Source organism: Pelobates fuscus, chromosome 10 (assembly GCF_036172605.1).
Source record: "Pelobates fuscus isolate aPelFus1 chromosome 10, aPelFus1.pri, whole genome shotgun sequence".
In the NCBI taxonomy this organism is placed as follows: domain Eukaryota; kingdom Metazoa; phylum Chordata; class Amphibia; order Anura; family Pelobatidae; genus Pelobates; species Pelobates fuscus.
In genome coordinates, this window is record NC_086326.1 from 15497993 (window position 1) to 15516587 (window position 18595).

Here is an 18595-nt window from a genome sequence, read left to right on the forward strand (position 1 = left end):
AACTGAAATGTTTTTCCCCCAAAGGCAAACATACAAAGTACTTTTTATAATAAAATTAGTGGTTTGTTTATTTGAGTAGTCAGGGCATATATAATGGCAATGCCTTTAAATATTCCCCTATTTGGCAGGACAGTCACAATTTTAAGTAGAAATGACAAAAAGGGAATCGGGGGCACTCCCGAAACATGCTACTTAAAATCGCCTATCTCAGCAAACAAATATGTGGATTCAGTTCCACCATATGGCCATATTGTGTTAAGCCCACCACTATTTCACCCCAATATTGGTCTGCCCTACGCCAATTCCAACGTGGGAGACAAATTGTGTTAAAGCAGAGTAGGCACCTGCTTTCTCCACATTGCAGGTGCCTACTCTGCTAAAACTTACCCGGCCGGAGAGGAAGCAGGACGCTGGCAGCAGCGAGGGAGCTCAGTCTTCCTGCTCCTCACTGCTACCTCGCGCGCACTGTCTATAGTGATGCTGGGAGCCAGAATAGGACGTCATATTCTGGCACCCAGCATCAATAAACTGCGCACGAGGGAGCAGTGAGGAGCAGGAAGGAGATCTCCAGATAGAAGATCCCCACTGGACCCCAGGGAATGATGTGAGTGTGTGCAAGAATGTGTAAATGTGTGTGTGGGTCAGTGAGTGTTTCTGTGTCTGTCAGTGTGTCTGTCAGTGTGTGTGTCAGTGAGTGTGTTTTGTCAGTGGGTGGGTGTGTGTGTGTGTCAGTGAGTGTGTGTGTTGGTCAGTGTTGCAATGGCCGCGGCTGGACAGTGAACTACCTGGAGGTGCACGGAGGCACGCAATATTCCGACTACAGAGTCACATTCTGGCAGCGGCAATGTGAGTGGAGTCTGCTCGTTGGCTATAGGGGGTGCTGGGGTTTAGTAGAGGGGAGGGGGCTGGGATTTAGTAGGGGGGTTGCTGTAGTTTAGTAGAGCGGGATACTGGGTTTTTTTTTGTACTGTACTTTTCAAAATAAACCTACGTTTCTATGAAAATTTAAGTTTTTGGGGGGGCCACATAAACTTAAACCTTGTTTATTTGGCCCATGCTCGACTTTGAGTTTGACATGCTTGTGCCAAGAGATTTCCGCTTATTCAAAAGAAATGAAATATTAAACATGATAATGCTTGACGGCACACTGCATATTCATAAATAAATGGTTTAGTGTGCACCAACGAATTCCTGGGTTTAGCAATGAATTCATGCAGCTATGCATTTCACCGATACAGAATCCACTGAGTCAGGATGGAATATCAAGGCCAGTAATAAACAACCCTTGCCTATAACACCAGATTGTTTCATTAAAGGGACACTCCAGGCACCCAGACCACTTCTGCCCATTGGAGTGGTCTGGGTGCCAATTTTCCACTACCCTTAACCCTGCAACTGTAATTATCGCAGTTTTCATAAACTGCAATAATTACATTGCAGGATTAACTCCTCCTCTAGTGGCTGTCTACTAGACAGCCACTAGAGGGCACTTCCTGGTTTCTAGCACAGGTTCTAGCATGCGCGTTAGGTCTCCCTTGCTGGCGGATGCGCATGCGTAATCGGTTTCCCCCACCGGATGACGCGGGGGAGGAGCGTGGGCGGACCCGAAACCACCGCCGAGGGACATCGGCGGGGGTCTCAGGTAAGTCACTGCAGGGGTTTTCACCCCTTTAGAAACATGGGATGAGGGGTGGGAGGGAGAGGGGACCTGCAGTGCCAGGAAAACGGTTTGTTTTCCTGGCACTGGAGTGTCCCTTTAATGAGCAAATAAATACATTTTGGATACATTTTGAAAGCCAGTTGATCTTTGGTTTCTGCTTTTCTATATCATTGTGACAACATTCCAACAAACTGGTACCCTCCCTGTCCAAATAAGTCTTTCCTTCTGCAAGTGCATTATGAATGCAATGGCAATAAAATACACCAAGCGATTACTGTGGTTTTACTTAATAAGACTCTGGGGGGATTATCAAACCAGGTCTATTGCAGGAAACATATTGCCTGCTGGTTAATATAACTGTACAGTTTGAAATCTGAAAGCTGAAATAATTAGCCCTACTCTTAGGGTCTTACTGATAGCAACAGGGTTAATACACCCTTTAATTGACAGACAAATTCTTAAGCAATTATTGGGATGTGAACACAATGCTTATATAGTCTCACAGGCTATTTCTAGGACTGTTCTGAAAACTACATATATATAGGAACTATTGTAACATTCGTATTCCAAGACACATCTAGATTTTAGAACACAGGAAGATTTAAATCTGACCTGCTTTGAAATAATGCATGTTACAGCTACCTGGCTTATTAACCTCCCTATAGATATACAAAAATCAAATATCACCGAAGCACCAATCCACATAATGATGTTTCCAAAAAAAAAAAGGCAACACGTTTATGATTAGATATTGCATTAAAAATATATTTAGCCAGACACAATTTGTATTTAGAAAATCATCCTTCTAGAACAGGGCTGGGCAAACAGTATGTTCCCAGATGTTCGAGAAAGTAACCGCCATGATGCTTTGCCATCCCCTAGAATGGCAGTATGGAGGTTGCAGCACGAAAACATCCGGGGATCTACCGTTTGTCCTAGTCCTATCCTAGAACATGTTCTGAGGCTGTAACTAGTGACCTGATCAGAAATGAGCTTTAGTGCAGGGCTTATCGAGAAAGGTAACTGCAACAGCGTATTCACAGTACAGGGTGCATGCACCAATTACAATGGATTTACACATCCTTCCAGCATTCTTCGCCACACAAGGAATGTGCAGTTTTTTTTATCTCTGCAAACACCAGACAACAAAAATGTATAAAGACTTCCTTTATAGGATTCACAAAAATACATACAAAAAAACAAAAAACAAATCCATAGTAACACAAACCCACTGATTAACTCATATTGAATAAACTCATTGATATTAACGGATTTATTTATAGCTATAACGTCACTGAAATAAACCTCTAGGAGAATCAAATGCCAACTGAACGACTGTTTCTGAAATAGGCCTCTGTATCTACAAGCAAAACACATTATTTTAAAGGAGAAATCTCCGTAAGGGTCTCTGCTTGCACTTGTTCTACATACACTTTACCAGTGAGCCATAACATACACAGGAATCCATCCCTTTCAGAGTAAAATAAACCAAATTAGCAACCAGTCTGGACTTTAATAAACAAAGTGCATAGGGATAAAGAGTTATTAATATGTGCTTTAGGAATCATGACGAGTGAAGTGAGTGATACTTTGGCTTGGTCAGTGAACTCTTCTTACATCAAACATTTGTTTTTGTAATTATTGTTTTTTGGCATTTATATAGCGCCAACTTATTCTGCAGAGCTTAACAATATTATTAAAAAAGAGAGGGAATTTAACAATAAATGAGACCGTTACAAAATGCTACAGGAACAATTGGTTGATGAAGAACCTGTTCCCATGAGCTTACAATCTAGAGTTTTAGAAACTTTGTGTGACCTTTTCATAAAACGTACCATTTTCTTGCCAAGTTGTTGCTTATTTATATTTATGACAGATACATGTAAGTGTATCTTTCTCAGAAACAACATATGTACAACAAAGGGATCTTTCTATAATGAGGATATATACAATACGTTGTATAGTCTATCAGGAGACAAAAATCCACAAAAACAAAAACACACAATGAAACCGTGGATGATAATTCACCCCTGACTTCACGGTCTTTAAATTCTAGTGGTTTAAACCTGTGTATAAATTAATCCTTTTAAAAAAGGCCCCAGGGTATTACAAATTATTTCACAAGTAATTTACTTGAGTAGGTAAGCTTTTTTTAAACAGAGAAATGCCACTTATACAGTAATTTAAGTAATTTCAATTATGTTCATCTATTTAACCAAAATGATGGGGTAAATGCTCTAAGCCAGGGCTGGGCAAATGGTAGACCACCAGGTGTTGTAAGACTACGACTACTATGATGCTAATCCAGGATCACGGAAGTTACAGTTCTACAATACCCAGGAATCGGTTTGCCCACCCGTTCTTTAAGCCATGGGGTTTGGCAATTTTCAAAACACAAAATAGTCTTCTAAGGCCATTGCTAAAAATTCCCAACACACTCAACAGATGTTCCAGTCATGGGTGGTAAGACAGTGTAACATGTCAAATATTGTATCACACAACTGAGAAAACGGGTCAAATATTGTCACGCAGCCTCCTAAACATGAATTGACTTTCAGTGGCACTCTCAGTCCATTATCTAACGGATAGGTGCTCCAATATGGGACATTGAAAGTCTCCTTTACAATCTGTCAATCTAAGGTCTTAACTTTATATACTATTTTAATAGATTTCTTCAATGTATTTCGATTATTGTAGCCCTATTTGTGACTCTAGGGATTTAAATTACAAGCGATCAGTTACTAAAATGACATAGTTACATACTTGTCTAGCTTGAAAAAAAAACGAGAAATTAAGTTAAACTTATTTATCAAATTAATGAAGTTGAGAACAGTAAAAGTATATAAAAAAAAAAACGATAACAGCATCAATGCTGAAACACCACACACAATACATCACTACACAGTTGTGTGAATCGTTTCACCGAATATTTATTACGATGACGATTTGATGGAGCAATATATAGAAAATGTTAATATAAAATATTTTATGGAATCAAATGATAAACCAAGTATATACTATAAACACACTTGGAATGGTTTGTAATAAAATCATATGATGGTCGCATTTAAGATGGTTAATGTACTTAAATCTTTACTGTCAGATTAAAATAGTAATATTGGTTGGAGAATGCTACAATAAAATTAACCGTTGCTGGTGTAGTTGTTTTGGAACCATTAGGGGTAACATTACTGAGTGAGAATAACTACTTTTCAGGTCTGGTAAATTCTTAATATAGAAAACAGAAGATTTCTGCTTTACAAGTTTAAAAGACAGAATAGAAGGATTTGCACTTAACGTACTGGGAAACAAGTGATGTAGACAGGTTTCCCCAGTAAATATTTAAGTGCTTGCTAAGATGGGTCGTTTCCTGCTGTGCAGGTCTATTTTATTTTGAATTAAAAATATACATTATATTTTATTAACTCATGTGGTAAGAGTTATAGCAGCCAACGAGTCAGTTGTGTTACAAACAATAAAAAACATAAAAAAAAAAAAAAGTAAAATTAGAAAACCGTGTTCCTGGTGGTCTTGTCATACAGGAGAAAAAGTCTTTGTATGTGTCTGCCTGCACACATACAACAAAACAGACCCTCCAAAACATCAAAGTAAACTTAACAAAATACTTTGTTATATTGGCTGAAAAAGTGTGACTAACAGAACTGTCCCATGTCAATTACAGGATTGTCGGAGCTTCAATGTAAGTCCAGCATGCAAAGAAGCGCATGTTAGAGAAGTTTAAAAGTTATGGATCATGTTCATATTAAAATGTACAAAGTCAGCTATTTAGATCAGACTGGGGACCACTATTGGCCTATTCTAATTTGGTCTACACCCAGCAATTTTTAACAAAAATTAAATTTACAAAAACTTTCCTGTTAATCGTTGACAGGACGTGCACTAAAGATGCATTTCCTGTTCCCAGCTCAGATAAAAACTGAAGCTACGCTCAAACCACAGATTCTGATTGGCTGCGGAGACCACGTCTGAAGCCCACGTTTTGGGTTCCATCTCTCTCTTTGAAAAGCAATGTTGGCTATGCGGATAACCCACCTCGCCAATTCTCGCACCCTTTTTTGGCCGTCCACGGGTGAACCCAAAACGGCTGCAAAAAACGAAGGAGAGACTCATATTTTATGCCAAACATACCAAAAAAGTTTGACAGAAATGGGATAATGGCAAATAAAGACCCCTAGCACCATAACCACAACAAATAAGCTACAGTGGTTATTATTCATAGAGTGCCCCTTTACAGCTGTAAAGCTTTTGGCAGGAATACATTCCAATATTTATATCCACATTTTCGAATGACATGTATTGCCAAAACTGGACATATACCAGGTATTACAGCTTAGAAGTTGTTATTCAAAGTCTGCAAAATACAGGGACGTGGTCCCCTACTTAATAGAATTAATGATATGGTAACATTTCAAAGGCAGACTCTGGGTGCTTTGAAAAACTAAACACAATCAGCTAATTTATTATACGAAGTAAATGTGTATTTCTAATACATTGCTCTCAGTGACAGCCACCTCTTCTAGCAGTAGGTCATTGCGTACAGATGGTCTTTCCACGGTGAATACAGCAATCAGATCCCCCAGTATTTGCCTCTTTTCCAGGGTAAACAAATCCAATTTGGACAGTCTGTCTTCATAACTAAAATCTTCCATTCCTTAAATTTTGTTGCTCTTCTCTGAACTCTTTCCAATTCCATAATGTATTTTTTATGAACAGATGCCCATATTTTCACTCCATTTTCAAGGTGAGGTCTATCCAAACATTTAAAGACAAAATGTAATATTCGGATTCCATGTGCCTTGCCACCATTTTATATGTGACTGCGAAGTTAGCTTTTACTATTAAAGAGTCCGATAAACTCTGGGAATCTCACACCATAAGTCCTTGGGCATTAACTTGTCCTTGACGTGGAAGAAGATTGCGGACTGCATACCCCACAATACTCAGCCAATTGTTCAGCAAAGCTGACAAATTTCTGTAAAAAGTGTCTTCCGTTTTATACTACTATTTAAAAGAATCTAAATAATATATTTTTTCCATTATAAACAGTTAAAATATTTGCACTCAATTTAGAGGGTGCATGTAATTCTAAGTTACAAGTTCTTTATAATTCCTTGCCAGAGCTGCTTCATGCTTTTAACGCTATATAAAGGCTGCCCTTGTCACTTTCAATCACTGACTGTTAATAGCTGTAAGATTCTCACTTTTCCATTTAATTGATAGAATGCTGGTAACTTTTTGGCTTGTTTTGTTTACACATATTAATCACACATGCATATTACACGTAGTAGTCAGTGTCGCAACCCAAACGTTACGGGTACTTTTACATGCGTTAAAAGACCACTATATGTCCCCAGACCACTTCAACTCAATGAAGTGGTCTGGGTGCCAGGTCCCTCTAGTTTTAACCCTGCAGCTGAAAACATAGCAGTTTCAGAGAAACTGCTATGTTTCACTGAGGGTTAATCTATAGCCTCTAGTGGCTGTCTCATTGACAGCCGCTAGAGGCGCTTCTGCGATTCTCACTGTGAAAATCACAGTGAGAAGACGCTTGATGTCCATAGGAAAGCATTGACTAATGCTTTCCTATGGACATTTTTAATGTGCGCGGTTTTTGCCGCGCATGCGCATTCGGCTCCACTCGGGAACCAACGTCGGAGGGGGAAGAGAGTTCACCAGCGCAGAGGGAGCCAGAGCTGGAGAAAGGTAAGTGGGGTTTTAATCCCTTCAGCCCAGCGGGAGGGAGGCCTTGAGGGTGGTGACCTAATAACCGTATAGTGCCAGGAAAACGAGTTTGTTTTCCTGGCACTATAGTGGTCCTTTAACCCCTTGAGGACGCTAGACGGTTCAGGACCGTCATCGGCATTTTTCCCTTGCCGACCGACGACGGACCTGAACCGTCCTAAATTTAAAATGTACTTACCCGATCGCCGTCGTTCCCCCGGCGGCGATCGGCGGTGCTCCCGGTGTGGGGAGACTGCCTGCAGCCCAGACAGTCTCCCCATGGCGGTTTAGGACCCCTGGGGCCATGTGATCGCTCAACAGGGCGACCACATGGTCACAATAGGTGTCCTAGTCTCTCCCTGCAGGGGGACTGTCTGTGCTGACAGGCAGTCTCCCTGCAACTGTAAAATCAAAGAAAAATTTAAAGTGAAAGTTAATAAAAAAAAATATTATTATATATGTGTATATATATATATGATATATAGACATATATTATACCTATATAATATATGTCTATCATATATATAATGTCATGCTAAGTGTATTTTTATATTAATATGTACATATATTAATATAAAAATACACTTATAATTAATTTACACAAGTATATATATAATAACTATATATATTGTATATATATATATTATTATAAATACGAATAATAAATAATTTAAATTAAATTAAAAATAATAATAAAAATTAAAAAAAAATTATATATCTATACAAAATTTTATTCTAACTGTATTTTGATATTAATATATATATATATTTATATCAAAATACACTTAGAATGAAATTGTATATATATCTATGTATATATAAATAAATAAAAAGAATGCGAACTATTCATATGTCCATATACAAAATTACATAAATAATTATATAAATATACACGTAGACTTCAAATATATAAATATGCATACCGTATATACTCGAGTATAAGCAGAGTTTTTCAGCACATTTTTTGTGCTGAAAAACCGGAACTCTGCTTATACTCGAGTCAATAGTCTGTATTATGGCAATTTGCATTGCCATAATACAGACTGAGGGAGAGGGGGCTGGCAGAGATCTTACTTACCCATCCTGCAGCTCCTGTCAGCTCTCTCCTCCTCCGCGCCGTCCGTTCAGCACCTCGGCCAGCTTCCAGTGTAAATCTCGCGAGAGCCGCGGCTCTCGCGAGACTTACACTGTGAGCTGACAGAGGGAGCTGCACGGACGGCGCGGAGGAGGAGAGAGCTGACAGGAGCTGCAGGACGGGTAAGTAAGATCTCTGCCAGCCCCCTACCCCCCCCACTGAACTGCCAATGCTGGACCACCAGGGAAGGAGCCCCCCTCCCTGCCATGTATCAAGCAGGGAGGGGGGACGAAAATAAAAATAATAATTAAATAAAAAAAATAATAAGAAGAAATAATAATGAAAAAAATATATTAAAATAATAAAAAATAATAATAAATAAAATAATAAAATTGCCCACCCCCCCACCACTGCAACACACACACTGCACACACACACATACACACACACTGCACACATACACACACGCTGCATTCATTATACACACACTGTAAATAAATATTCAATTAATATATTTTTTTTAGGATCTAATTTTATTTAGAAATTTACCAGTAGCTGCTGCATTTCCCACCCTAGTCTTATACTCGAGTCAATACGTTTTCACAGTTTTTTGGGGTAAAATTAGGGGCCTCGGCTTATATTCGGGTCGGCTTATACTCGAGTATATACGGTATACATTTAAATTCTACGTGCGTATTTATGTAATATTTTTACATAATTAAGTTATTTTATTGATTGCAATTTAAGGGACCTGCCTGCCAACCCAGGCCGAAAGTCCAGAGAATTTAATTTGCTATCACTGTATTTTACCCTGTAACGTTCTACGACACCCTAAAACCTGTACATGGGGGGTACTGTTTTACTCGGGAGACTTTGCTGAACACAAATATTAGTGATTCAAAACAGTAAAACATATCACAGCGATGATATTGTCAGTGAAAGTGACTTTTTTTGCATTTTTCACACACAAACAGCACTTTTACTGATGATATTGTTGTGATACATTTTCCAGTTTTGAAACACTAATATTTGTGTTCAGCAAAGTCTCCTGAGTAGAACAGGACCCCCCATGTACAGGTTTTATAGCGTTTTTGAAAGTTACAGGGTCAAATATATGGGTCAAATATTTTTACATTGAAAATGGCCAGGTTGGTTACGTTGCCTTTGAGAGCGTATGGTAGCCCAGGAATGAGAATTACCCCCATGATGGCATACCATTTGCAAAAGAAGACACCCCATTTGCAATACCTTGGGTTATGTCCAGTCTTTTTTAGTAACCACTTAGTCACAAACACTGGCCAAAATTAGCGTTCAATTTAGTTTTTTACTTTTTTCACACACAAACAAATATGAACGCTAACTTTGGCCAGTGTTTGCGACTAAGTGGCTACTAAAAAAGTCTGGACATACCCCATATTGAATACCCTGGGTTGTCTACTTTTAAAAAAATATGTACATGTGGGGTGTTATTTAGCAATTTATGACAGATAATAGTGTTACAATGTCACTATTGATACATTTTAAAAATGTATGTTTTGAAACCGCAATATCCTACTTGTACTTATAGCCCTATAACATGCAAAAAAATAGCAAAAAGCATGTAAACACTGGGTATTTTTGAACTCAGGACAACATTTTGAATCTATTTAGCAGTTTTTTTCATTCGCTTTTGTAGATGAGTAAAAGATTTTTCACATAAAATTCAAAAAACGTGTATTTTTTTCAATTTGTCATCATATTTTTTCATATTTTTAAAATTAAATTACATGAGATTATATAAATAATGGTATGTAAAGAAAGCCCCTTTTGTCCTGAAAAAAACAATATATAATTTGTATGGGAACAGTAAATGAGAGAGCGGAAAATTACAGCTAAACACAAACACCACAAAAGTGTCAAAAAGATGCCTGATCGCAAATGTACAACATCGCAAAAAAAGTCCGGTCCTTAAGGGGTTAACTTTGTATGAAAGTACTGTATTCACTAGATTGTAAGCTCATGGGCAAGGTCTTATGTTGGCGCTATAGAAATACCACAAAATATTAATAAAAATGGGATTTAGAGCTCAGCCATAATTTATGTATACTCAGGCAATATAAGAGGCGTTAATCTGGTCCACTGCAACAACTGTGTGTAAGAACAATGCAGTTGGGGAAATATAGTTCCTCTTAGAACCACAAGGATTGGCTGGTGCGAATGCGTATACTGTAAGTGACCATCTCCAGTCTGATGAGCTACAACAGGACATACCTCAAACATGCATGTTTATAAATCTATACAACTATAGCACGTCTTATAAAATGTAAGACCGGATCTCATCAACCCTATCGCCTATTAAAATCCCATTCTAAATGCATTACAATACATAATGGAAACTTGCGACAAAATCTCAGTTCTTCCAAAATAAACCTGTCATGAGTGCTTCATAAAGATAGAATTATCATAATTAACTGTATATGTTGTGTTAAACTTACATGGAGGCCAAAGATAAACATCAGACTATTTTTCTCACGTATGTCAGATGGTGCATGTGAAAATAACACATAACTTTCTCTGTTACCTAGTCAGCCCAACACAGTGACTGACAGCTGATAGCAAAGACATATTCTTAGACAATGAATGACAATTACATGTCTCCATATACAGGCAATCAAATCTGTGGAAGGTCCGCTATCAACTATCATACCCCTTAGTGCAAGCATATCATAGTGATACAGTCCGTATACATTGGTGTGCCAGTAGAGGTATATGTGAGTATGTCACCATCTCCTATTCCTCCCCCATGTCATGAAATATAGGTGAAGGGGGTCAAAAAACAAACAAAAAAAACACATTTAAATATCTGTCTCTAATACAAACATGAGCATAAGAGAGATAAATGGACTATGGCAAATCTGTAATATCTGGCAAAATTGAGTAAAAATGCTAAAATAAAAATTTAAAAAAGGGAAGTAATTTATTTAAAGGAATTAGATAAGTATAACATGTGTGATCGGTATAAATTTATTAGCATGCCACTAAATCCTTTAAACCCCTTGGGAGTGTATGGTTTACTGTAGTGGCACTGCCTACGTCTGTGCAATTTAGAAACTTTTGAGACTGGGAAGAGTCTAACTATGGCATAACAGATTTGTTTCTTTTCTTTTTTTTTTTAGATAAAATGTATTAATTTTGAAGAACAAGACTCTAAAAGCTAATTTTACAGGTGGATAGTACAATGCTGAGCAAACATCTTGCATAGTATTAGTTCTCCTATCAAAAACTATTAAAGGGACGTTCCTGGTTGGATTCGAGACAGTTTCTAATGTATTTACAATAAAATATATAAATATATATATATATATATATATATATATATATATATATATATATATATATATATATATATATATATATATATATATATATATATAGATATATAGATATATATATATATATAGATGTCAGCATTTGAAGTTCCTGTGTTTTGTAGTAAACACCAGGCTGTGCAGCTACACTGAGCTCCCATCATATCAGGAAGTCACTCAAACTATAACTTCCTATAGCAGTGTTGATCTTATACCATAAGCAATGCTCAAAGGGAAACCATAGGCTAATATTTTTATTAGTGATATTGCAGAAGGTCTTGATGGTAAGGTGTGTCTTTTTGCTGATGATACTAAGATATGTAACAGGGTTGATGTTTCAGGAGGGATAAGTGTCAGGGTACCTGTAGTCTCTACCTCTGATAAGAGGAGAGACTTAGACGTTTTCCCGTTCAGAAGGGCTGTTTCCTCCGTTCCTCGCGGTTCCTCCGGTCGGTTACACGCCGGCCGCGAGGGATCCACGCCCTTTTATGACGTGACGCTCAGTAGCCGACGTCATGACGCCAAGCCTGCTCGACCTGTCACTCAAACCCTGAACACGAACCAGGACTCGTCGGGGGTGTGATTACCTCCTAGAACCGGGGTATTTAATAGAGCTTCCCGCATTTGCTCATTGCCCTGTCGTGGTTCTAGCCAGTCTAGTCACTCAGTGCTCTTGTATGTCTATTGTCTCTTTGGTTCTGACCCGGCTTGTTTGTATTACTCTGCTTATCTCTGTTATCCTTTGACCCGGCTTGTCTCTCGCTTACCTGTCTTCTCGTTCCCTCGACCTCGGCTTGTCTCTGACCATTCTCTACTTACTCCTTACGTTAAGTCCGGCCATCCTAAGGTCCGGTATACGTACCTACTACACTTTGTACTCTGCGTGTTGGATCCCTGTCCCGATCCTGACAATAAGCCAAATGGCAAATGATTTAGGTAAACTAGATGGTCAGAGTTGTGGCAGCTGACATTTAATGTGGATAAGTGCAAGATAATGCATCTTGGATGTAAAAACCCAAGGGCAGAGTACAGAATATTTGATAGAGTTCTAACCTCAACATCTGAGGAGAGGGATTTAGGAGTAAAAATTTCGGATGACATAAAGTTAGGCAGACAATCTAAGAGCAGCAGGAAATGCTAACAGAATGCTTGGTTGTATAGGGAGAGGTATTAGCAGTAGAAAGAGGGAAGAGCTCATGTCATTGTACAGAACACTCGTGAGACCTCACTTGGAGACCGTATCTTCAGAAGGATATTGATACTGTAGAGCATAGATGTCTAACTCGTGTCCCGCGGTGGTGCGCTGAGTTTAAGCTCTCCCTGCACAGCTTCCCGCAGTGATGCCGGGAGCCGAAATAGGACGTCACTGCGGCTCCCAGCATCGTTCTGCGGCGCGCGATGGAGCTGAGCAGGGAGAGCTCAAAATCAATGCTCCCTCGCTGCCTGTTCGCCCCCCTGAATGTACACCTGCTTAGCAGCCCCACTGGACAACAGGTAAGAAGTTGGCCCAGCTCTCCCACAGTTAGGGAGGCTGGGTGGATTAAAATTAAAATAATTTTTTTAACCCCTTAAGGACCAAACTTCTGGAATAAAAGGGAATCATGACATGTCACACACGTCATGTGTCCTTAAGGGGTTAAAGAGTGTTGGGGGGGGAAGTGTGTGTGTGTGTGTGTGTGTGTGTGTGTGTATGTATATGTTAGTGTGTGTCTGTGAGGGAGCCTGTGTGTCTGAGTGACTGTGTGTGTCTGTCAGTGCATGTGTGTGTTGGGAGTGATTCTGTGTGTATGTCAGTGTGTGAGTTTGAGAACAGGGACAGGAGTTTAGTAGACGGCAGACTGGGATTTAGTAGTATTTATGAGCTAAGAGCAGAACTATAGCTCCGATAGAACAAATATAATATAACATAATATTGTTTATCATTAATATGTTGTAGCAAAAATTAAAACATTGTAGGTTAGGTGAAAATAAAAAAAGAAGATTAATCAAATTTCAAAAAACCAGCATAACTAACTGTAAATCCACGTACATATGGCAGCTAATGGGCTGGTGTCTGAAGTGACCCTTCAAGAAGTACCACTTTCAACTTATTTCTGCTAGAGAGGTGTATGCATATATAGAAAGATACATTAGGGTGTATTCTTTAACAAGTAAACTGAAAATAGAATTAAACTTTTTAGGCCACTGTGACTGTGCTGGGAACAAATATTGACCAATACAATTTTTTACATTTCAACGTCCCCCCTACCCTTCTCTTTATCTACAAATTGTAGACAGTATTTTCTAAAAAGAAATACAGGTTAAAATAGGTCATCATTAAATCAAAAGGTGCACAAATCTCATTAAAGGGTTACTAGGCACTATATTACCCTTGTATTTTTCATTAAAAAAAATCTATTAAAAGGAACACTAGTGGTTTTCCTGACACTATAGTACCCTGAGGGCCCCCATCCTCAGTGTCCCCCTCCCGCGGCGCTGAAGGGGTTAAAACCTTTTCAGCTACTCACCCTTTTCCCCTGCCGGGCTCCCTTACCTCTCCTCCCCGCCGACGTCAGCATCCTCGTCTGACGTCACCGGCGCCGAATGTGCCGCGCGCGCATTCAAAGTGTCCGTAGGAAAGCATTTTTCAATGCTTTCCTATGGAAGCTCAGCGTGATTGAGGCATAATATGCCCCAATCATTGCTGATGCGCCTCTAGTGGTTGTCCGGAAGAAAGCCACTAGAGGCTGGCTTAACCCCAGATGTAAACATAGCAGTTTCTCAGAAACTGCTATGTTTACATCAGGCAGGGTTAACCCTAGAGGGACCTGACACCCAGACCAATTCATTGAGCTAAAGTGGTCTGGGTGACTATAGTGTCCCTTTAAAGAAGATAAAAACTTATCTTGTATCCAGGGCCAGATGAGGTTCCCCTCGCTCATTTCTACACGTTGTGTCATTCTGAGGTCCAATCAAAGGCGTCACATAAATAAGCATTTCATTGGACCGATCTCTCAGGCACGTAGTGCATGTGTGCACTCTGAGCCAGGAACAGAAATGAGTGGCGGTGTACAATTGGTTGGATTTAAACATGTTAAAAAAAAATATATATATATATATTCTACTCAGTGTAGGGCAGGGAGAGCACGGAGGGAAGATACTTTGGAGCGCTCCCAGCACTTGCTGCTAGAGTAAAAGCTGACAACGTCTGTCACCAATGCAAAGTGCGTGCTGATGACAGACATGTTTTTTGCTGAGAATTGAAAATTGGCAGTACAGAACAGAGATCCTGGCTGCCTCAGTCACCTGTGATGGGGGTGCAACTAGCTCCCGCCACAAAAGTAAATATTTGTCTGTATGTGCAGCATTTCAAGCAGAAACACAGCAAACACAGATTCTAAAGCGGTTGTGGTCGTGATTAGCGTAACCCTTTAAATGACAAAACATCAACAACAACAAAAATCACCTTATCTTTGGTAAAAACAAAACACGCAATGCAGGGGTGCTTTTTTTGAGAAAAGTATTTTTTTGTTTCCTTCCTGAAAACCATTTGTGGTGCGATTTATATTTTGTAATATGTGTTACTAAATGACGTATAATAAACTATTTCACACACAAGCTAACTCAGGAGGGCTCGAGTTTCTTTGCACATAATGATTGAGTTTATGAATAACCTAAATGCACAACCAAGACTATATCATTATTCATAAAATACATTTAACAAGCCTGTTGTAAACAGCTTTTATTTTCACTTGAGCTTTTGGACCCTACTGGATTTAGGTAAAACATTGGTATGAGCAGGTCACACCTTTCACATTCATTAATGCATTTTCTATATAAAATTTACATTCAGCCCTTGGTTAATATGTGGCTTTTTTGAGGGGTAAAAAAAAAAAAAAAAACATATTTGTAAAGGCCATTGAGTGACTAGCATTGCTCTTGCGCAAGCTAATGTTGGAGAATAAGGCGATTACGCTAGTTTCGTGACGTCATCCAGTGTGACAGACCGCAGCCTTGCGCCTTGGCAACAACGCAGTTTGCGTAAACTCGCAGTAGGACTAGGCCGCGGCCGCCTTTAACCACGCTGGAACGCAAGCGCCGCCGCTGTCAGGGCGATGGGAAGGGGGGTAGGGGGGAAACTCACGCGTCGGTCCCCTGCTGCAGGAAGCCGCTGTTAAGGCACTTTCTGGCTATCCTCCGCCACAGGGCATCCCTGCCGGCCAGGGCACACAGCCGCCGGCAGGCCTGCCCCAGCCGCCCCAGGGCCTGGCCGTCCAGGTAGGCGAGGATGAGCAGGAGCAGCTCCTCGGGCAGCTGCAGGAAGTGGGGGCCCATGTCGGGGCCCGGCGGCAGGCCTCGCCCTCCTCGGGCCGCTCTCTCGGGATCTGGGCTGTGCTGCTGGGCCTGCGCTGACTCTGCTCGCCCATGGTTGGTGGCTGGCTCACAAGTAGCTTGGGGTGGAAGCCATGGCAGTGAGGGTGTGAGGAAGTCACGTGGGGAGGGGGCAGGAACTGGCTGTCAGCATGGGGGGGAGGGGGCTGGGGGGGGCATGAGATAAAATAACTCACCCATATTATGGGGAAAGGACATGAAATGGGGCTATTTACCAAAATCAGGATTCAAATGGAATGACACATTTTAAAGGAACACTATAGTCACCAAAACAACTTCAGCTGAATGAAGCGGCTTTGGTGTATAGCTCATAGCCCTGCAGTATCACTGCTCAATTATTTGTCATTTTAGGAGATAAATCACTTTATGTCTCTGTATCCAACCCTAGCCACACCTACCCTGGCTGTGACTGAGACAGCCTGCATTGAAAAAAAAAAAAGGCTATTAGCAGAGCAGGAAAGGAGAAATTCTAAATTAAACAAAATGTGCAATAAAGGAAGTCTAAATATTAGATCTCTCTTTACAGGAAGTGTTTAGGGAGGCAGTGTAAGTTACATGCAGGGAGACAAAATAGAACAAAAATAGTGCTCTCTGTATCTGTGAAAACCAAGAGTAATAAAAATATTTATAATTTTTTTTATATATATATATATATCATCAAAGAATCCCGGCTGGGGATCATACCACTTGCGCCCTATACATCAAGCAGTTAGTCTGCTCGCCCAAATGTGAGTACGTTATATATATTTTTATTACTCCTGGTTTTCACAGATACAGAGAGCACTGTTTTTTGGTTTTGTTGCCCTTGGTCCATTTGATGCTATAACATTGGGAGATTTGAGAACTGCACTTACCCATATATCCTAGAAGTGGGGATAATACCACTCTACACTGTTTAAACCAGAGCTGACCTTTGCTCTGGTAAATGTGAGTCGAATTAAAATTATTTACTCAGCTAAATCTAATGAAACGTACTGTACCACTGGAACCTTTCTTTTGTTCTCTGATACGCACAGCAACGGATTCCAAGCTTCCCGTGACCTGGAATTCCCCATAAGAAAACTACCTCTATAAAGACTTGGCTGTACCCTTACAAGTGGTATTTTACTCTGATTTGGACTTTTATTGTGGACTTTTTTTATTCTACTTCCATTTTATAATATAATTTATATGCTTTTATTCTTTATATATTTTATACATAGTTTAATACACTTAATATTACTGGCGCTCCCTTTCTCCTCTTCTTTTGTCAATATAAAAGCCTTCAAAGATTAGATATTGGCATTATAACCACTTCAATAAACTAAGGTTGAAGCGCTGACTCCCTTCTGCCATCACAGAGGTAGATAATATGAAGTATGAAGGTTAGGCTTATTGTAGTAATATAACAATGTACCCCACTCCCTCTAGAATGTAAGCTCATTGAGCAGGGCCCTCCACCTCTGTTCCTGTGCGTCCAGTGGTCTGGTTACAATGAAATGTCTGTTAGTCCACCCATTGTACAGCGCTATGGAATCTGATAGCGCTATATAAATAATAATATGTAATTCCTTTATGATATAGTTACAAACATTCATATGTAATAAATTAATACATTTTAAATTACATATTCTGAGCAAGAATTTGTTGTAGGCACACAAGGACGTAAAAGATTAAATGAAATAAAACTTTCCCCAAGCCAACTATGGAAAAAGAAAATAATAATTTGCAGCAATTTAATTCTGACAGTAAATATCCATTTGATGTGCTATTTTATAGAAAAACTGATATTCCACTGCCCTTTCCTTATAAAGTAAACTCAGGTTCTATCTACCTACCCCCCTCAGGAGAGCTGTTTTTACAGTATCTTATGACAGGAACTCATAGCAAAGCAATGCAATGCTTATAATTAGATGTCACAATGCTCAAGTTGTGATGACCTGGGAATTCCCAAAATATGATGTAGAGGTTCTTGGAAAGTGATATTTTGTGTTCCTGTGAGTTCCGAGGATACCGCTCATAGCTAGAAAGTTAATATTCTCAGAAGGAAGATTTGTACAGGTGTGGTCCAAAAATGTTTGGAGAACCAAAATTTATTGTGGGGCCATGCTACTATCTTGCAGTGATTTGTCCCATAAATTAGCACATAAACAGAATCTTATCTAAATTCACTACAGAATCTAACTAGCAAGCAAATTTTGTACCTCATATGGTCAATTAGCCAAGACTGGACCCGATCGGCTTGTCCTAAGAGGGTGAAAAGGCAGCATTAACCTGAAACTGTGTAACCTACAAGGGAAACCCTTAAATGACCACTATAGGCACCCAGACCACTTTAGCTCAATGAAGTGGTCTGGGTGCCAGGTCCATCTAGTGTTAACCCTGCAGCTGTAAACATAGCAGTTTCAGAGAAACTGCTAT

The 18595-nt window shown here is 39.6% G+C and overlaps 1 protein-coding gene across 1 annotated transcript in view; it reads right to left on the minus strand.

The window, feature by feature from the left end:
• The window catches only part of FBXW4 (F-box and WD repeat domain containing 4), a 150290-nt gene extending 133989 nt beyond the window's left edge, over nucleotides 1-16301 (minus strand). The window contains exon 1 of the mRNA XM_063433570.1: nucleotides 15948-16301. Within this exon, the coding sequence (XP_063289640.1) occupies nucleotides 15948-16138 (191 nt within the window). The 5' untranslated portion in view covers nucleotides 16139-16301. The remainder of the gene's footprint in view (nucleotides 1-15947) is intronic.
• Between the last annotated feature and the right edge of the window lie 2294 nt (nucleotides 16302-18595).